This window comes from Trichomycterus rosablanca, chromosome 4, assembly GCF_030014385.1.
Source record: "Trichomycterus rosablanca isolate fTriRos1 chromosome 4, fTriRos1.hap1, whole genome shotgun sequence".
Classification (NCBI taxonomy): Eukaryota; Metazoa; Chordata; class Actinopteri; order Siluriformes; family Trichomycteridae; genus Trichomycterus; species Trichomycterus rosablanca.
The window spans coordinates 43,384,280-43,406,660 of record NC_085991.1 but is presented as its reverse complement, the minus strand read 5'-3'; the positions used below and the strand labels follow the sequence as shown (position 1 = coordinate 43,406,660).

The following is a 22,381-nucleotide window of genomic DNA, read 5'->3' as shown; positions in this document are numbered from 1 at the left end:
AGAATTGGGCTATCAACTAAAAAGGTTGAGAGTTCGAATCCCAGTTCTGCCATTTAGCCACTGTTGGGCCCTTGAGCAAGGCCCTTAACCCTCTGTACAATGGCTGACCCTGCGCTCTGACCCAGCTTCCAAAAACAAGCTGGGATATGCCAAGAAAGAATTTAATTGTACTGTATATCTGTACATATGTATTTACACTGATCAGCCATAACATTAAAACCACCTCCTTGTTTCTACACACACTGTCCATTTTATCAGCTCCACTTACCATATAGCAGCACTTTGTAGTTCTACAATTACTGACTGTAGTCCATCTGTTTCTCTGCATACTTTTTTTTTTACTTCCTTTTACTTTGTTCATCAATGGTCAGGACCCACACAAGACCACTACTAGAGCAGCTATTATTTAGGTGGTGGATCCTTCTCAGCACTGCAGTGACACTGACATGGTGGTAGTGCGTTAGTGTGTGTTGTGCTGGTATTAGTGGATAAGACACAGCAGCGCTGATGGAGTTTTTAAACACCTCACTGTCCCTGCTGGACTGAGAATAGTCCACCAACCAAAAACATTCAGACAACAGCACCCTGTGGGCAGCGTCCTATGATCACTGATGAAGGTCTAGAAGATGACCAACTCAAACAGTAGCAATAGATGAGCGGTCGTCTCTGACTTTACATTTACAAGGTGGACCAACTAGGTAGGAGTGTCTTATAGAGTGGACAGTGAGTGGACACGGTATTTAAAAACTCCAGCAGCGCTGCTGTGTCTGATCCAGCACAACACACACTAACACACCACCACCATGTCAGTATCACTGCAGTGCTGAGAATGATCCACCACCTAAATAATACCTGCTCTGTAGTGGTCCTGTGGGGGTCCTGACCATTAAAGAACAGAGTGAAAGCAGGCTAAAAAAGTATGTAGAGTAACAGATGGACTACAGTCAGTAATTTTAGAACTACAAAGTGCTTCTGTGTGGTCAGTGAAGCTGATAAAATGGACAGCGAGTGTAGAAACAAGGAGGTGGTTTTAATGTTATGGCTGATCAGTGTATGTTTATGAAAAAAATATGACACATTATTATGTCATTTCAAGCACCATAAAATCATTTGTTTCAAAATTGTTACTAATCACAATAAGTAAACGTTTAGGTCTTGTTGCATGTAGTAAAAATTACTGACTGGTGGTACTACACATGTTTAAAGCAGAACAGAAGCAGGCTGAAGTCATATAGTGCTTTAAGAAAGCACCCCTTAATCTAGCAGCTTCAACCACAACGTTCTTCTAAGTTCCGCTCTGCCAGCACCCATACACGCTGTTTCCTGTGCTACACTGCGAGTATGAAATAAACCACAGGTTAGTCATGTGACCTGGTTTCCACATTCTCTGTTCTGTTCTGAAGCCTAGTCGGAAGTGAATATTCTGTTTTAACAAGAATGAACAGTTAAATGATAAAAAGCTCACATGTAATCAAATCCAAGCAGAAGACACAAAACACTGAATCAAGAGGATACGCCATTGTGACGGAGATGCAGGGTGCTCATTCACTAAGTGCTGGTAAGATGCATCTAACCAAGATTAAAGATGAGATAAGAGCTAGCCGTGTAGAACATTAAAGAAAACAAAGTATATATCTATATTTGAATGCATTGCCTAGCTGTAGGCCATAGATTGTCTACTGTTGATTTAACATTACCAGACTTTTAAGCCTAAATGTCCAATTACTTTTGTTACTATAGCTGAATCAAACAGGATGTGTGCAGGTAGAGTAACACCGTGATGCAAGCAGCTAAAGCAACACTATAGTAGAATTAGACTGCAACCATCTATGCAATTTTTGTAAACATACCCTAGTATCTGTAAAACAAGACTTCCTAGTTTGAAATAATGTGAATGGTCCCTTCTAATGACGCATCCTGAAGTAAATTTTCAAACACAGCAACTATTTTGGGCCAGATATTTTGTGGCTTTGTGCGTTTAGTATTATAGTGGAGAGCCTAAACTACTCCAGCTATAGAAACAACTGCCATGATGGTATTTTATTTAACTGTTTACTGTATATGCAAAATATCACAGCTATGAGTGTTATCAGTCAGTTGTATTACTGGTATAGTGCTGATCTGATAACTTAAAATGTTATGAAAGGCCAAAGATGTGTTAATGTTGTTCCTCAAAATTGTATGACCACACATGAAGATCTGTGTTGTGTCAGGTAATTAAATTATGTTCAATGTATAAAGAATGCCATTGGATCAGATTTAATAATATATTTTATCTGATCTAATACCAAATCATTATGATAAGGGACATCCCTGATTATTACTATTATTCTATAAGCTCCACCTATAATACTGATTAACCTTTCACCCATCTGTTGTATCCTTCATGTGCCCTGTGTGCATTTATCAATTAAATACACCCCCATGGAACCCCCACTAATCAGATGATGTTAGGCTGGTGTCTAACTATCATTTTTATGTACTCTCATTGTACTGTATATGTATACAGTAGCTAGATACTGGAGCTATTTTTATGTACTATGTGTGAAACACTGCAATGACATTGCAGTGCTTAAATGTTAGTGTCATTGCAGTGCAGAGAATGGTCAACTGGTCAACATGTCTCTTAGAGGGGTGTTTTTTGATTGATAAAATGGGTGCAGGGGGTTACAAAGTGTATTAAGCAAGACATGGGCTACTGTCAATAAATGTGTATGCATAATGTATTGCAATATACACTGATCAACCATAACATTAAAACCACCTCCTTGCACACATACCATATATAACTCATATCTTGTACAATAACTGTACATCTCGGACTTATTATTACAAATTTTATATATTTATATTCATTCACATTTCATAATTTTTGTACATCTGTACATAAAGAGTCTTTAATCAATACCTGTATATATTGAACAAATGGTGCTAGTTTTATGTAAGTTTTTTCATAAGTTTTATGTAAGTTATTGTGTATATTTTTTGTAATTAATGTGTATTATAACTGTGAGGGGCTATGCACCTAAGATTTTCACTCACCTTTCACACCTGTGTTAATGTGACGTGACAAAGTGATTTGATTTGATTCTACACTTACTGTCCATTTTATCAGCTCCACTTACCATATAGATGCAATTTGTAGTTCTACAATTACTGACTGTAGTCCATCTATTTTTTTTACATACTTTTTTAGCCTGCTTTCACCCTGTTCTTCAATGGTCAGGACCACCACAGAGTAGGTATTATTTGGGTGGTGAATGATTCTCAGCACTGCAGTAACACTGACATGGTGGTGGTGTGTTGTGGTGTCTTAGTGTGTGTTGTGCTGGTCTGAGTGAATAAGACACAGCAGCGCTGATGGAGTTTTTAAACACCTCACTGTCCCTGCTGGACTGAGGATAGTCCACCAACATAAAATATTCAGCCAACAGTGCCCCGTGGGCAGCGTTCTGTGACCACAGATGAAGGTCTAGAAGATGACCAACTCAAACAGCAGCAACAGATGAGCGATCGTCTCTGACTTTACATCTACAAGGTGCACCAACTAGGTAGGCGTGTCTAATAGAGTGGACAGTGAGTGGACACGGTATTTAAAAACTCCAGCAGCGCTGCTGTGTCTGATTCACTCATACCAGCACAACACACACTAACACACCACCACCATGTCAGTGTCACTGCAGTGCTGAGAATGATCCACTACCTAAATAATATCTGTTCTGTGGTGGTCCTGTGGGTACTGTGGTCCTTCTGTATGGTAAGTGGAGCTGATAAAATGGACAGTGAGTGTAAAAACAAGGAGGTGGTTTTAATGTTATGGCTGATCTGTGTATATTGTAGGTGTAGCTTATACAATAATTAAGGTATGTAAGTACCAGAAAATGTGGCCCTAATAAAGTGCTTGGTGGTAATAAAGGTTGGTGTATAGTGATTATTATGTGTATTAAAATACATGTTGGATGAATGAAGTGGGCATTATTTGAAGTGGCATAGCATGTAGTTGGCCATAATGTTGAAAATAATTATGCTACATTAAAAACTGGTACATATGACATATAAAGGTTTTTGTTACACTAGGCTTTTTAACTTTCTGTACCTCTTTCAGATAACAGACAGCACGCTTCAGCAAAACCAGAAGAGAACCATAATCATGGGAACCCTCCTCTTCCTGAGCTGCGCCTGGTCCTGTTAGGCCGCAAAGGAACAGGGAAGAGTTCTACAGGAAACACCATTCTTGGCCAGGCTGGAGGCTTCGAGAGTGGAAAGCCAACAGAGGAGTGTGTAAAAAGACGTGCTGACATTGCAAGCCATCGTGTTACAGTGGTGGACACCCCAGGCTGGGAATGGTACTACTCCAGCAATGGCACTCCTGGCTGGGTAACAAGGGAGACCATGAGAAGTGTGTCTCTCTGTCCACCTGGACCTCACGCATTGCTTCTGGTGGTGAGGTCCTGTGCCTCAGTGACAGAGGACTATTATCGGCAGGTAGAAGAGCACCTAGAGCTCCTGGGGAAGAGTGTATGGACTCACACCTTGTTGCTATTCACACGTGGAGATGAACTAGGCTCCAGTCCCATACAACAGAGAATACAAAATGCTGGAAAGTCCTTACAGAAACTTCTGGAAAAGTGTGGGAAAAGGTTCCATGTTGTAGATAACAAACGTTGTGGCAAAGATGAAGCTCAGGTGAAGGAACTGATCAGGAAAATAGAGGAAATGGTGAAGGGAAGAGGAGGAAGACATTATGAGTCGGACCCTTTGCTTCTAGGGTTGGAGGTGGAAGGAAAACGAAGGGCAAGAGAAAGAAGAAAGAAGCAAAGAATAATGGAGGCTCAAACACAAAGAGGGACGATTAAAGCTGTGCTAACAGGTACAGTAAATGCTAACTTCAAATACTAAAACAACTTTTAATGGAGGGTTTCTTCCTGTAATTTCTAAGGGAGTTTTTCTTTGCCACTGTCGCCCTCGGCTTGCTCAATAGGGGTTTTTGGTCTGTTGGTCCTGGATTCTGTAAAGTTGCTATGAGACAATGTTCATTTTAAAAAGCACTATATAAATAAATTTGACTTGACTTTTTATAACATAAGTGGACAATATATTAAGTTTAGATAAAAAACATCTAGCTCCTTTAATAAATGCCTGTGTACACTAATATTATCCAACCTGTTGTATTATTTCAACCCTCTGGTTGGTCCAACTTGGTGAAACATCCTTTGGTCTTGATAACCTTTACTAAGTGCTAACAAGCTTTTGAAGATTTCTTTTGTGAAATCTTCACTCATTTTTTGTGCCAAAGCTTCCAGATCACTGATGTTTAATTGCATTTGTGCTGCAACTCAAATCTGGAGACTGAGAAGGCCACTCCAGAATATTTCAGGAATCACTCCCTCACCAAATTTTAGTTTACTTTTTTTAGAATTATGCTTGCTGGAGTCCAATTATCACCATGGTGCAGTTTAACCACAGAAGGTATAACATTTCAGGCCACTCAGGTGGCGCAGCGGTAAAAACACACGCTGGAACCAGAGCTGGGATCTCGAATACATCGCATCAATTCTCAGCTCTGCCTGCCGACTGGGTTGAGCAGCCTCATGAACAACGATTGGCCATTTGTTCAGATAGGGGTGGGACTAAGCCAGATAGGGTCTCTCTCTCATGACTGGTGCAACTGCGACCTCTGCTGGCTGATTGATGGTGCCTGCACAGAGATGAGAAAGGAGTGCTGTCAAGGTGTGTCTCTCCGTACACAGTGCTGAGCTGCACTGCACTCGTCAAAGTGTAGGTGACAAGATGCATACGGCATGCTGCCCATGTGTCGGATGGGGGCGTGGGTTAGCTTCATTCTCAACTGGAGCAGGGATCGGCATTGGTGGAGAGGAAGCATGACGCAATCGGGCAATTGGATGCACTTAAAGGGAGAAAAAGGGGAGAAAATGCATAAAGAAATTTTTAAAAAAAAAGAAGCCGTAACATGTCTTCTCCAAATGCCTTGGTATTTAAGTTAACACAGTTAAGATTGCCAGTTCTTGCAGCATACAAGGATTACCACTTCCCCACATCATCAGTGACCCACATCATCAGTGACCCACATCCATGCCTAACAGTGGGGATATTCTTCTGATTATTAGCCTTACCTCTTTTGCACCAGGCAAACCGTTGATCAGTGACCAAACAGTTCCAGTTTTGATTTGCGACTCCATAGAACTGTAATACAGAACTCTGCAGACCTATCCAAATTCCTTCTGCCATATTCCAGTCAACCCTTCCTGTCAACGCTTCTTGGTCAAAAGTGGATTCCCTTTTGGCGTCCAGCCATTTAAGTTCTTGGTTGTTACACAGGCACTAATCATACCCCTTCTTGGCACTATGCATACAGTGTAATGCACTTTAAGCTTATGAATGTCCCAGCCTTTTTCCAGTGGTTCCTATACAAGGTACTGTTGCACATACATCTAGCTTGATGGCATCCTTACCCTTGGTAAGACCCTAAACAAGCATATAACTTCTCCTTAAAACCACCCTTCCTAGAATTTGTTGTTCCCTGGGGCAGTCTGCAAATGGCTTCAGCCCAGACAAAGGCAATCACAGACTGGCCTCACCACACCTTGCTCCAGCTTCTCCATCACTTCCTTTTATTACTTTATTACTATACCTATGACCAACTTTACCAAGAAAATCTGGGTCATTTTCAGTGAACTCTTGAAGCTAAAAGATTGCTGATGAACCTGAGAAACATTTCATGTCAGGCCCAGTACTCAAACCCATATCCCATAACCCGAGGCCCCTTTCGTCTTCAAGGTGGATGCTGCCAATATAGGGATGGGGACAGTAATGTCTTAATGAATTAACTGGTTAGCTCATGCTGTAGATCACTAACTTCTAAAGCTCTATTTATTCATTGTATAAAACCCTGCATAAGATGATTGGAATTTTTCCTTGGAATTGCCCACTAGAGAATTTGGGTGGCAACATGAAACATGAGAGTGATAATATAAATATATGCTTAAGCATAGTAATAGGGCTAATTTAGGCAATGACAAGCCAAATTAAATGTTTTGTGTCAAGCCAAATCAAATGTGTTTTCATAAACTACTTAAAGAATTCTTTAACAAACGTGTTCTGTATACTTTACAGCTGACATTTCACCATCTGAAGATCTAGATGAAAGAAGTCTGTTCACCAGGGGCTACCGTCGTCTCCCAGAACTCCGACTAATTCTCCTGGGAGAAAGAGAGACTGGGAAAAGCTCTGCTGGAAATGCCATCCTCAGAGGTCCTGCATATTTTCCAATCGGCCAGGCTACAGAGGAGTGTTCAAGGCAACAGGCAGAAACCTCTGGAAGACTAGTGACAGTGGTGGATATTCCCGGATGGGAAGGTGGTCATGAAGGAATTACAACAGAAAGAGTGAAGCGAGAGATCTGTATCAGTGTGACACTGTGTCCACCTGGTCCTCATGCCTTTCTGGTGACGCTGAGGGTGGATGCCCTGGTCAAGGCTCAGGCTGTAAGAGAGCACTTGGAGTTACTTGGTGAGGGAGTCTGGAGACATACCATACTGCTATTTACACGTGGTGACCAGCTGAGAGAAGGGGTCACAATCGAGCAACACATTCAGGGAGGAGGCAGAGATCTTCACTGGTTGATGGAGAAATGTGGCAATAGATACCATGTGATTAGCAGTGTCTGCTTGGAAGGGCCGAAATCAAATGCACAAGTGACTGGACTGTTAGAAAGAGTGGAGAAAATGGTGGCTGTAAATCGGTGTGAGGCCTTCTCACCCCTCATGCTAGAAATTCAAGAGGTTGCAAAGCAAAAGAATGAAAGGTTTAACCTAAAGCTAAAAGAAGTTAACGAGAAGCTTCAGCGTCAAGAGATAGAGCTCAAGAGAATGAGAGATAGGGAGGTAAAAAGCATCAGGTGGTTTTTTGAGCGGAGGAAAGAAAAGGTCAAATCACCAGGAAAAAACAGCACAGAGAAAGATGGAATGGACAGACCAGAAGAGGACAGAAAGAGCATAATGGGGGAACTGGAAGAGAGGATGGCCTGGCTAACAGAAGATAAAGAAAAAGAGATTCAAGAGCTCAGTCTGGAAAACACAAGAGTCATTGCAGCACTCAATCAAGCATACAGAGAGAAAGCAGATTTCTTTATGAAGTTAGAGGATAAAGAAAGAGAAAGTGAAGAATTAAGGGAAAAAGTGGATGAACTGCAAGTAAAGGTGTTGGAGATGAAACGCATCAGCATGGCAAAAGAGCAAGAAAGAAAAGACATGGAAAAAGAGCTCACACAAAGGTCTGAGGATGCTGAAAGGGAGATTTACATTCTGAAAGAGAAATTGGATCTCAAAGATAAAGAGAGAGATGAGCTAAAAAGAAGAGATGAAGTGATGCAAAATGAAATATCAGAGTCAAAACTTAAATATGAAGAAGAGCTCGAGAGAAAACATGCAGAGAAAAATGAACTTGAGGAAAAGCTTGAGGACAAGCAAAAGGAATTAGAGGAGTTTAAAAAGAACGCTGAAAACAAGATAAGAGATCAAGAGGAAATATGGAAAGGAATGAATGAAAAGTGGGAAACGGAGAAGACAAAACTCAGAGAAATGACAGAGCTGATGACAAAAGAGATGGAAGACCTCCAGGTTGCTTACCAAAATCAAGTGAAATCTGCTGAAGCTGAAAGACAAATGCATGAAAATACTGTCGCAAAATACAATCAACTTGCAGTTACAAATGTTGACATAGGGAATAAGCTTAGTAAGAAAGATGCTGAAATAACTGCATTAACCGTAACACACATGGAGAAACAGCAGGAAATTGAAGCACTCAAGCAAAGTCTTGATGACAAACACAGAACTGTAGAAAATATGAAAAATGAATCCAAGATGAAGATTGCAGAATTAAGCTCAGGGATACGACGTTTAGAGGATGAGTACAAGGAGATGGAGGAGTTTTTAAAGAGAGAGAATACGTTTCTGAAAGAGGAAATTGATGCAATGAAAAAATTGCATGATGAGAGCACTAGAAATAAAGAAGATGAAATGAGAAACATCCTACAGTTAAAAGAAAACTTCATTAAGCAGCTACAGCAGCAAAATGAAGAAAGGAAAATTGATATTAATGAACTAAGCAAGCAGCTGACGGAGAATCAAATCAAGCAAGAGAGTCTTCAAAACCAGAATGCAGCCCTCATACAGGAGTCAAAAAAGCTTCAGCTAAAGTGTGACAAATATCTGAGAGACCTGCAGGCCCAGATTGTAAAAACCGAGAGCAAAGAAAAAGAGGTTAAAGATCTACAAAATCAATATAAAGAAATGGTGACGATAAAAGACACACTCATGCAAGAACAGATCGAGAAGAAAGAGAAGGAAATTTCTTTGTTGAATCAGAGAAATCACACACAACAAACAGAGCTGGAAGATATGAATGAAAAGAGTAAAGAGCTAGAGCTGAAGATTGAAGAGATGAAAAATTACTATGAGAAGAGGCTTTCAGAAAAAATAGCTGAAATGGGTGTTAAGGATGCAGAGCGGGAACGAGCACTTCACAACAGAGAGCTGGCGCTGACGGAGCGAGAGCAAATCTTAAGGAGAAATATGCAAGAGCTTGAAAAAAGTAAGAGGGACTTGAAGAAAAAAGAGGAGGACATTGATTCCAAAGAAAAAGAGCTGAGAGGTGAAAAAGAGCAGCTTTGTGAAAAAGAGCAGGACTTAAGAGACATGGCAGAGAAGCTGGAACATCAGAGTCAAAGTAACCAAAGCTGTCGAGAAGATCTTCAGAGGAGAGAGGAAAATATTAAACTAAAAGAAAGAGAGCTTGATAACAAGTACAAAGAACAACAGGAAAGGTCTGAAAAGCAGGAAAAGGAGACAAACAATATCAGACAGCAGCTTGACGAGAAAGATAAGCAACTGAAACGAGTGGAAGAGGAGCTTGTAGTGAAACAAATAACCTTTCAGGAAGAAAAGAAAGACTTAGAAAGATGCAAAGAAAATGTGCACAACCAAAGAAATGAAATGAGCAAAAAAGAGCAGGAGTTAATGGGTTTGGAGCAGATGTACAAAATAAAGACACAAGAACTGGAGAGGAACATGCAGGATCATGAAAAATGGCAAGCAGCACTGACCACAAAAGAATCCAGCCTTGTGCAAAAATCAAATGAATTTCAGAAAAAAGAGCAAGAGCTTTTACAGAAGGAACGTGACATTCAAGTGAAAAACCAAGCGCTGCAGGAAAAAATGCTAAAGCTTGAAAAACATGAACAAGATCTGCTCAAAAAACAAGAAACTCTCACAACCACATTTGATAATCTAAAACAAGAATTAGAGGATATTAAACATGCGTTAGCAAAAAAGGAGCAAGATCTTATGAATACCAAGAATGATCTTGAGAAACAAAAGCAAGAGCTTGACGATCGAGTTAAAGATTTAGAAATAAAGGAGGGTCAGATTAACAAAAAATTTGAAGAGTATGAGGTTGCTGAGAAAGCACTCCATAGCAGGCAAAACGACTGGTCCGAAAAACAGGAAAAGGAAATAGAGGACAACAGGCAACAGCTTGAAAGGAAAGATAAAGAATTGAAGATGATAGAAGAGGAGCACAAAAAGAAAATAGAAAACCTCAAGCAACAGCTTGAAAATAAAGAAATAGAATTGAAGATTACGGAGGAGGATTATGGAAAGAAAATAGAAATTATCAGGCAACAGCTTGAAAAGAAAGATAAAGAATTAAAGATGATGGAAGAGGAACATGAAAAGGAAACAGAAAATTTTAAGCAACAGCTTGAAATGAAAGAAATAGAACGGAAGGTGATGGAAGAGGATTATGGAAAGAAAATAGAAATGATCAGGCAACAGCTTGAAAAGAAAGATAAAGAATTGAAAATGATGGAAGAGAAACACGAAAAGGAAACAGAACATTTTAAGCAACAGCTTGAAATGAAAGAAATAGAACGGAAGGTGATGGAAGAGGATTATGGAAAGAAAATAGAAATGATCAGGCAACAGCTTGAAAAGAAAGATAAAGAATTGAAGATGATGGAAGAGAAACACGAAAAGGAAACAGAAAATTTTAAGCAACAGCTTGAAATGAAAGAAATAGAATGGAAGGTGATGGAAGAGGATTATGGAAAGAAAATAGAAATGATCAGGCAACAGCTTGAAAAGAAAGATAAAGAATTGAAGATGATGGAAGAAGAGCATAAAAATGAAATAGAAAATACCAAACAACAGCTTGAAAATAAAAAAGAATTAAAGGTGATGGAAGAGGATTATGTGAAAAACATAGAAAACATCAGGCAACAGCTTGAAAAGAAAGGAAAAGAATTGAAGATGATGGAAGAGGAGCACAAAAAGGAAACCGAAAATTTTAGGCAACAGCTTGAAATGAAAGAAATAGAATTGAATATGATGGAAGAGGATTATGGAAAGAAAATAGAAATTATCAGGCAACAGCTTGAAAAGAAAGAAACAGAACTGAAGATGATGAAAGAGGATCATGGAAAGGAAACAGAAAATTCCAGTCAACAGCTTGATAAGAAAGAAACAGAACTGAAGGTGATGGAAGAGGAGCTTCTAGTAGGACAAATCAATCTTCAGAAAGAAAAGCAAGATTTAGAGGCAAACCGCAAGAACCTGGAAATTCAAGAAAAGGAAATCAGCAAACAACAGGAAGAGGTGATGGATTCAGAGAGGATGTGTAAGCTAAAGATGCAAGAAGTGTCAACAAGCTTACAGAAACTGGAAGAAATCAAACAGGAAATAAAAAAATGGGAAGCAGAACTTTCAACTAAGGAATCTGATTTAGTTCAAAGATCAAGTGAACTTCAGAAGAAAGAGCAGGAGATCTTACTTAAAGAACACAACCAAGTCCAAACCCATGACATACTAAAAATAAATCAGGAGGCTCAACAGGTTCAACAACATCCTCAAATATTGGGCAAACTACCAAACCAGACAAGTGAAAACTGTGAAAGTCAGTCAAAGGATATTAAACAGAACCTAGAAACATACAAACAAGAACTGACAAAAAAAGAAGATGAGCTCCAGCAAAGAGAACAAAGTCTTAGGAGCAGTGAAATATATTTGGAAAAGAGAGAGATCATTTTGCAAAACAGTGAAGAAGAGATGCAGGAGATCAAAAAAGAGCATGACATGATATTAAGCGATTTTAAGAAGCAACAAGAAATAATAGAAACAAAACAGTATGAGTTAGGTGACTTGGAGAAAAAGCTTTCCATGCAAGATCAGAACATGAAAAATAAAGAGCAAGACCTAAGCAACAGATCGAAGGAACTGGACATGAAAGAACACGACATGAAGAAACATCAGCTCAATCTAAAGTCAAGAGATCAGAAAGTTAAGAAAATAGAGCAGGAACTGAATGAACTAAAGAAAACACTAAACTCCGAACAGAAGCTTTTAGAGAACCATACAGCTGAACTAGAGAACCAGAAACATGAGCTGAACATTGAGAAACAGGTATTGCAGATGAAATCTGAGCAGCTAGAGAAGTGGGGGAAATATCTGTATAACATGGAGCTCAGAATGATAAACAGCAATCCCTCGAATTTTCAACCATGGAGTGAAAGAACAGCATCTTATGGAGATAAGGCAGAACTTCTTGAACAAATGTATGAGGAAATCGGAATGGATAACAGACCCCGTGAAAGAGACTATGCAGAAAATGGAAACGGTGTTGTAAAAGAGGATGACCAGACTGTAGAGATGGCATCATCAACATCATCTGAAACAACAAACTCCAAGTTTGATAATATGCAGCTTGAATCTCTACGCAAAGGCAAAAAAGCACAAGAGGCGATATTAGATGAGGAAAGAAATGAAATCGTAGGTCATGAAGAGGAGACAGAATCCACAGAGGATGATAATGAACAGTTCTTTGCTCCAGCAAGTTCTGATTACATACAGACTCAAAGTCTAGACAACCAGGTTTCTGAACTCAGAATAGTCCTACTAGGAGAAGCATGGTCCTCTGGCCAGTCAGCCAGACACACCATCCTGGGCCAAGGTACCGACCAGGCAAACCCATGGACTGGAAGCATATGTGGGAAGACCCTTCTGGTCGTGGAGCCCAAAGGAGTGAAGTGGAGGTCATCTAAAGATCAAAATGTGAATCTTCAGAAACAAGTCATGCACAGCATATCTCTGTGCTCACCTGGCCCACATGCCTTCATCCTCCTTCTGCCTGTTTATTTAACATTTACTGGACAGTACAGGAGAGCAGTGGAGCGTACTATGGCCATGCTGGGGGAGGCTGCATGGAGGCATACTATTGTTCTGTTCACCTGGGGTGAGACTCTTAGAGAGAGTGGACAGCAGCACATTGAGAGGAACGGGAACTTGGAATGGCTAGTGCAGAAATGTGGTGGTAGATACCACGTGTTGGATAACAGGCACAGAGATACTCATGTAGTAGAGCTTTTGGAGAAGATTGGTATAATGGTGGCAAAAAATCAAGGACATTATTACCAAGCAAAGTAAGAGTACAAAAGTGTAATAACAAAAGATGAAATGTATTGATCCTGTTAAATGAGTTGTACATTTTATTAATAAACACCAATTTTGGTTAACTTGTAAACATTAATGCTAACTTACAACATAAAAGTTCACTATATGTCCAAATGGAAACCTGACTGAAGGCATGTTTTATGTCCTATTTCAAAACCATGGGCATTAATATTAAGGAGACCATCAACTCAGTCACTTGGTCAGTCACTGATGTTGAATGTTTGTTTGTTTATTAGAATTTTAACGCCATGTTTTACACTTTGGTTACATTCATGACAGGAACGGTAGTTACTCATTACACAAGATTCATCAGTTCACAAGGTTATATCAAACACGGTCATGGACAATTCAGTATCTCCAATTTACCTCACTTGCATGTCTTTGGACTGTGGGAGGAAACCGGAGCACCCGGAGGAAACCCATGTGGACACGGGAAGAACATGGAAACTCCACACAGAAAGGACCCGGTCCCTCCCACCTGGGGATCGAACCCAGGACCCTGATGTTGAATGTAAAGGGCTTGCAAACAGTGCTGCAATTCATTATAAAGTGTTCAGTTGGGTTCAGGTCAGGGTTCTGCGCAGGTCATTGTAGTTCTTTCACACCAAAGTCACCACAAACCGTCTTGAAGAACGTTACTTTGATCTCAGGGACACAGTCATGGTTGGACAACCATGTTAAAATATTGGAAGTTAACTACTAGCCAAATAATTTATGTTCATTGAGGGTTATATGGTGGTCTCTTTCCATTAATAGATGGTGAAAAGGGGGCTGATAATGGGTGTGTTCGAAAACCTAGGGAGCTCTCTACATAGGCAGCATTTTACGTCATCCTACACGCGCGTTGTGCCACCTCATCCCATTGGTTTGAATGGCATGCGGCTAACGGTGTTAGCTTAGTTAACGAAAACTGATGGAGTCGCTGTCTCAGTAGTGCCTTCAAATAACATGCCTCATAAGTCGATGACTTATTAGAATCCTCTCTACTTAGGCAGCTGCCTATGTAGGCAGTAAGACAGCAAGGCAGCTCACTAGGTTTTCGAACACACCCAATATGTACAGAGCAAGTTTACACAGTAGATGTAACTCATTATGAATGTCATATACGGGGCCAACATGAGTGATTAAATAGGTTATACACGCTATGTTTAGGAGATAGATGCATGTCTAGCAATTCACCACATGATGGAGAACTTGTTCTTTTAGAAAGACCACACTGCGAGCCACACGATGTTTTGGTTTATATTCTAATGTAAAATTAATTGTAATTTGAACGTAATTGTCTTATGATAATCATTTCTATAAAATAACATATAAGACAATAAATCATATCTAATAAGTGTACGTGAGTCATTCTATAATTTGGGGTACATTCCATGTCCAATGATAATAATTATATTTATTCTAACTATTTTCGTTAAAAATGTCATATTTTACCTATTAATGGAAAACATGTTGTAATATCACAAAAACATTATGTGCATCCTATGCTTCATTTAGCTTGAAATTTGTCATGATGTTCCTAAATGAACAGTTTTTGCTGTGTCCGTTTTTTAAGTTGAGGGTGCCTTGGTTTCAAAATAATGAATAAAATTATTAAGGGCAACAACATCTATTTTTTTTTTTTTTTCAATAGTTTAAATACTAAAGAAAAATTACATTTTTTAAATTGAGTTTCTCTTTTAAATAATTTAAATATATTTATTTATTATTGTCCGCAAAAGTTCTGTCAGCTATGTTACTAACAGAACTCCACTCAGCAACTCAAAAATGGTTTGTTCTAAAACTATGTGACCAGCATTACATGATATCATTTTTCTCTGTAGAGGGCATATTGAACAAACTGTGGTGAAGGTTCTCTTATTTTTAAAAATATTTTATCTATAATAGAACATTGTCAATGTGTATATTAATTGACCGTCAACTATGTTACATACATTGTTATGGTTACAATTTTTTTTTATAATTTTAATTCAAATGTATGTTCAAATTAGACATTCAAGAAATGACATGTGGTCAGCCAGGCAAGGTCTACCACTGAAGTTATGGGTCAAAATAGGGAAATTGTCAACTAAGTTACCTGTCAACTAAGTTACCTAGTAGTCTACATCTACTTGCCCTTTTAAATAAAATAAAAAATAATTATGTTTAAGCTTTGCAGCTAGTGGATATGTTACACTAAAGGAATATATTAACTTGAACCACTGATTGTTCTGTTGAGAAAGAACATTGTTTTTGTACTTTTTGGTGATGTGAAATGTACCCCAAATTATAGAATGACCCACATGTAAGTGTTGTTTACTGCAGTATATTGGCAACAACTATACATCATACATAGTGTAGAATCCTTACCAGACACTTCTGTACGTTTGGCCCTGCCAAATGTGTTGCACATTATTTATGAATGATAAATATATATTTTTTCCTAATATTATCTCATAACTAATATTGTTGTACTTTTATTTCCTATGACAGTTTTGCTGTTTGATACATTTAAAAAATCCTATGGTATCTGTTACGTAAAGGCCAGTACTTCTAGCAGTCTTAGCTTAGTGAACATGAGCAGCTGGCCCACGGCCTCCATGTAACCAAATGGAAGTTTAAAACTAATAATGAATTGGCCCAACAGCCAATAAAAATATATTTACATAGGCCTACATCAAGACGTTTAGTAAACATTATTTACAGTGTCCATGTTGCTACATAGTTAGCCATACTCATCACAGTTATGTTAGCCACTACTACAGCAAGGTACAATAATGAATCAAGTCAACTATTTAATAAAAAAAAAAATTATTATTTGAAAAAAAGAAACATTGAAAATTAATTAATTTGTGGATTAATGGACTTTAAATAAAAATCCCAGTTTAGTTTTATTAATAACCAATTCTTTTGAATCAAATAAAATTACTGTAATACTGTGAAAAAATATCACAATCTTTTAATTAAAGCATGCACCAAATATTAACATCACACAACAAGCAAAACCAAACAGAAGCACATATGGGTTATGCAGCAACACTAACAATCCGAATCACAATACCAGATTTACCTCTAAATACCTGAAAAATGTTTTAGGATGCTCTGACATGAATAAATAGTCCTCCAATGTTGTTAAATTAGTGGTCAAAATTCCTTTACAGTAATATGAAACACTGATCTCCAGTTATTGGAAGCACTTGATAGCAATTGTTGCTGCTTAAAGTGGAACAATCATGTTTTCAAGTTAAAAGGAAATTACCTTTCATAGGAGACCGGTGTTGCATAACTTTTCTTCAACCATGTACAACTGTGTTTTATGTTTCCAAATGTTCTCCCTGTCTCACACTACATTTTCCATGATGATCTGAAACCATTAACTGTGACACACATAGAGCAGAAATCTCTAAAGAGCAAATACTTTACATGGCACTGTACAAGGACTCTAATCTAATCTATTTCTTTGAGATGTTTTCACACAACTCAAAGTAATAGTAAAAACACAATTAAATTGTTTGCAGGTTTGCCAGATATATGATTCTGTTTAATTTGTTTTGTCATCGTGTTTTTATGGAAGGTAAAACATAATTGAGATCTGGTTAGCATAAATCTTTTAAAAACAAGATTAAGTGAACATCATTCTAAAAAATAACTCACAACAGCTGAACAGATCACACATACATCATGTTTAATTAGTCGTATTATTTCAATATGGTAGAGTCTATTGTGGCAAAGTACATCTAAAATGACTTGCTTTTAGTTCTGTAAAAGAGTGTTCTCTTGCTGAGTGCCCACTGTTTTTTATTTTGACAGGTAAATTATGATTTTGGATGTATCAGTTGAAGAGAGGCACAATCAGTCTAAGAAAGTAAGTTTGGAAATAGGCATCGCAGTCAATGGGCACACAGACAGACATGACAAGAAGCGAGATGCTATGTAATTAGCAGTAATTGTGGCCTTTGGCTGTCGTTATCTTTTTACCATACTTTTACACCAAACAGTCTGTCATTTTAAACAGCAAGAGCTCAGAGAAGTGCTTCTTTGTGACAATTATTTTTCACTAGGATATTGGTACCTCACAGTGGGGAGACTATTTCAGTGTTTGTAAAGAAAAGAAACATCATTTATCATTCATGCAGTTAAATATGGAGTTTTTTATTCATCTTTCAAAGAGTGCATTGTTAGATTTAGGGCAAATGCATCACTTAGGTGAATGCAACATGCACTTAAATAAAAAAAATGCTGTAAGTGTCTGAGTGCATTAGCCAAGTCCATTAAATTGTCCATTAAGCATATTATTATTGTAATTTAGTATCTGTTCATTTATTCTGAATTAGTCTGTTAGGGTAATTCCCATCCTCAAGCAGAACAATTTCAATCAGAAACCTTTTGAAGCTTATTCAGTTACATTAAATAATTTTTGAGTAATTTTAGAGTAAACACAAGATCACCATGAAGTCCAGATTATAACTTTTTGTGGTATTATTCAGTCCCCACTTGTGTTTTTCTCAGCAAAGTTTCCCTTTTTGTATTTAAATGTTTGTTGGGCTCTTATTTAAAATGTAAGCTTTAAGTCACTTTTGGTAATGGCATCTAAAAATATCCATTTTGAAGTGGGTTTTATATGTCTTTTTATCAGTGGCTTATAACTCATTTGAATAATGGATTTTCTAATGAAAGGTTTTGTCACTCCACCGAGTGTGTGAATGTCTGATTTACTATCTCATTATTATTCAAGAGGTTTTAAATGAGTCGACAGAGTTTTATAGTTTATATGCATGCTGTACATTTTTTAACTGGAAATAATTAAAACTTCTTCATTAACTTGTCCATTTGAAACTAAATAAACTCTGGTAAGAACATCTCAGTCATTTTAACTGTATACAGTGAATGTATCACTCAGAACTGATGCCCAGCACTTCAGTACATTATATAGTCAAAAGCATGTAGACAGTGCTGGACATGAATATGGAGTCCCTCCCCCTGTTGTGGCTAACACCATCCACACATCTGTAAAGGCTTTCACAGTTTAGAGTGTGTTTTGAGGGAATGTATACCTATTCAGTCAAAAGAACATTTGTGAGCACAGGCGCTAATGTTGGATAAGAAAATCTAGTGCACTATCAATTTATTCATACACCTGGTAGCCATGTGTTGCCGAAACACCTAAATTCAATAATTAGAGTTTTTACATACACCAATGAGCCATAACATTAAAACCACCTCCTTGTTTCTACACTCTCTGTCCATGTTATCAGCTCCACTTACCATATAGAAGCACTTAGTTCTACAATTACTGACTGTAAGCCAACTATTTTTCTACATACCTTTTTAGCCTGCTTTCACTGTTCTTCAATGGTCAGGACTCTCCCAGGACCACCACAGAGCAGGTATTATTTAGGTGGTGGATCATTCTCAGCACTGCAGTGACACTGACATGGTGGTGGTGTGTTAGTGTGTGTTGTGCTGGTATGATTTGATCAGACACAGCAGAGCTGCTGGAGTTTTTAAATTCCATCTCTACTCACTGTCCACTCTATTAGACACTCCTACCTAGTTGGTCCACCTTGTAGATGTAAAGTCAGAGACGATCGCTCATCTATTGCTGCTGTTTGAGTTGGTCATCTTCTAGACTGCCATCAAGGGTCACAGGATGCTACCTATGGGGTGCTGTTGGCTGGATATTTTTGGTTGGTGGACTAATCTCAGTCCAGCAGGGACAGTGAGGTGTTTAAAAACTCCATCAGCATTGCTGTGTCTTATCCACTCATTGGTGCACAACACAGACTAACACACCACCACCATGTCAGCTGAGAATGATCCACCACCTAAATAATACCTGCTCTGTGGTGGTCCTGTGGGGGTCCTGACCATTGAAGAACAGGGTGAAAGCAGGATAAAAAATATGTAGAGAAACAGATGGACTACAGTCAGTAACTGTAGAACTACAAAGTGCTTCTATATGGTAAGTGGAGCTGATAAAATGGACAGTGGGTGTAGAAACAAGGAGGTGGTCATAATGTTATGCCTGATCAGTGTATGTTTGGCATCATGGTGGGTTTTTTGTGTAGCACATGTAGATCTTAACCACCTTCATCCTTCAAAGATATTGAGAAATGTCGTCCTAAACAAGAGTGCAACCTTTTTTCAACTAATCGTTTGTAATTTGTATGATAGCTTTCCTAGAAGAATTAAAGTGGTTTTAGAGGTAACAGTTGGCTTTATTTCTTTTTTGATCATTTAATGTTAATAAATGCCCATAAGTTTCAGTAACTTTGTCCATTCCCAATAGATGATATTAATTTCACAATGGTTTGCGTCAGTTGATCCAGGATTACCCCTTGAATGCCCTTTAGAATAATTTCTTCTAATGAGTTCTTCCTTTGGGCTTTCAAAAACTCTTTTGACTATGCCTGCAACCATCAGTGAAAGGTCAAATGGATCTCTCCGAAAGGTGATATATTAAATCTGATGGACCATGAGGAGCCAAACTGTAGGTAGATGATGCAGCAGTACAGATTAGCAGTAAAAACACACTGCTGAACAGTAGGACCCAATCACATTCATACCCATCACGGCTGGCTATGTATAAAGTAGAGTGTTTTTTTTTTTTTAAACAGAAACAAGCTGTTGGCTGGATATATTTTTGGTTGGTGGACTATTCTCAGTCCAGCAGTGACAGTGAGGTGTTTACAAACTCCAGCAGCATTGCTGTGTCTTATCCACTCATACCAGCACAACACACACTAACACACCACCACCATGTCAGTGTCACTGCAGTGCTGAGAATGATCCACCACCCAAATAATACCTGCTCTGTGGTGGTCCTGTAGGGTTCTGACCATTAAAGAACAACATGAAAGGACGCTAACAAAGTATGCTGAGAAACAGATTGACTACAGTCAGTAATTGTAGAACTACAAAGTGCTCCTATATGGTTAGTGGAGCTGATAACATGGACAGTGTGTGTAGAAACAAGGAGGTGGTTTTAATGTTATGGCTGATAAGTGTATATACGTACATATATATGTAGAAATGGCTAACAAGTTTCAAATCTTGGGTCCTGATAAGAGCCATGCTATGTTCAGTGCCACCCAAAATTACTAAGCTCTTGGCAAAAAGTTTCCATGTGCACAAGCAAATAAGAGTACTCAATCCTCTTTCTGCATTTTTGGGAGAAGTGTCAATCAAACCAAGAAAACTTTGCTGCATTCTAGTGAAAAATATTTTTTAAAGGTACCCCAGAGCTTTTATTTAATTATGAATCTATAGTGTTTCCTCTATATATTATTTATTCATCAGGTTAGAGGTTTACAGGAACACTGGTGACACCACATTATCACCAGGCATCTCATGCTCACTTGATTATTTTCACACAGTTTCTCCTATGCTGGGTCATTTAAGGTAGACCGTCCAGCTATTGGCATGGTGGGAGGAAAAAAATCATACAAAAAATAACCAGAAGTAAGGATTGAACACCAACCAATTATACTGCTGAACCACCAAGCCGCCTTTACCATGTGTCAATACCTAAATACAGAGTAAAATAAAACATACAACTTAAACATACAACTTGTTTTCTTTTACTCTTTCAAAGTATTTAGGATAATCTGTCAGAATACAAACCCCACTTTCATTTTCATAAGTTGCAACAAATAATGCAATAAATACAACAATCTGTGATTTTATTATTTCTCTTGAACCTTTCTTTACCTAAAATTTTATAAATAGATGAGTATTAAACCTTTGACTGACCATTTTGATTATATTTTGTAAATAGGCTGCAACAGGAGGGGGGAGACTATAGGGAAGGTACAACATGAATAAAAACAAAATTTAAACTTGACGCCTGCAATACAGTTTAAAATGTTGGAACAGGAGCAAAATAATAGTCAAAAGTTACAACATATTGAGACAGGTACCCACAATAACAATTTGAATTGGTAACAGTTAAAGCTATCAAGATTGAGAAAAAAGTGTCCACCAAAGGCTCAGTTTTTGCAAACCAAGACGATTTGTGGTTTAACATGTTGTGCCAAACTTTGTGAGGGAATCGTCAGTCAGTTTTTTAATACAGTATTCCAAATAAGTATTCTTATTTGTATTCACAGTATTCTTTTCCCAGCTACCTTACATAATATAGTGAAATGATTTAAGAAAGCCAGTAAAATTTCAGTCTTTTTATGGCAAGGCTAGAAATCACTGTTGAATGTGTGTGAACTTTGATAATGCCAGGCTTCATTCTGCACGATCTACAACAGCATGGCTTCATAGAAAGAGTGTGTGTGCAGTCCAGATTTGTCTCCTATTATAAATGTATGCTGCATCATAAAGAGAGAATCAGGCTTTTGAGTAGCTAAAGTCTTGTATCAAGCAAGAATGGGCAAAAATTATTTTGCTAAACTGTAACAATTATTGTCATCAGTTCCAAAATGATTAAAAGGTGTAAATAATAGGAATGGTTATCATAGAGGGAAAACTGGCCTCTGTTACAACTTTTGTAACTTTTGAGTTGCAGGTATGAAATTATACATTTGTTTATACTTACAAAGTGTATTTAAGATGTCAGTAAAATATCTGCAATCTTTTTCTTTTTCAGTTAAATAAAGAAAATTAACAAATCACAGATTTTTGTTTTAGTGCATTTTGTAAAATGCCCCAGCTTTTCTAAAAAGGGGGTTTTGTAGATAAACAGACCACCGAAAATAACTTAATAAACACACCTTTGGATACACACTTCTTCTACACATAGTCTTATTATGGGTATTTACAGCTTATATGATCTTTCTGTATTTAACTCTAGTATCAGACATATTTGGATGAAGGCCAGGTGACCTTAGAATTATATTCTGTTCCTGTTTTTTATTCTTTGCCAAAGA

At 38.0% G+C, this 22,381-nt stretch overlaps 1 protein-coding gene across 1 annotated transcript; it reads left to right on the top strand.

The window, feature by feature from the left end:
• The first annotated feature begins 1,449 nt into the window (after nt 1–1,449).
• On the top strand, nt 1,450–13,520 carry si:dkey-185m8.2 (trichohyalin). Its single transcript, XM_062993596.1, has 3 exons — nt 1,450–1,558; nt 4,106–4,870; nt 7,135–13,520. The coding sequence occupies exons 1-3, from the start codon at nt 1,450–1,452 to the stop codon at nt 13,494–13,496; spliced, it is 7,236 nt and encodes a 2,411-aa protein (XP_062849666.1). The 3' UTR covers nt 13,497–13,520.
• The last annotated feature ends 8,861 nt before the right edge of the window (nt 13,521–22,381 follow it).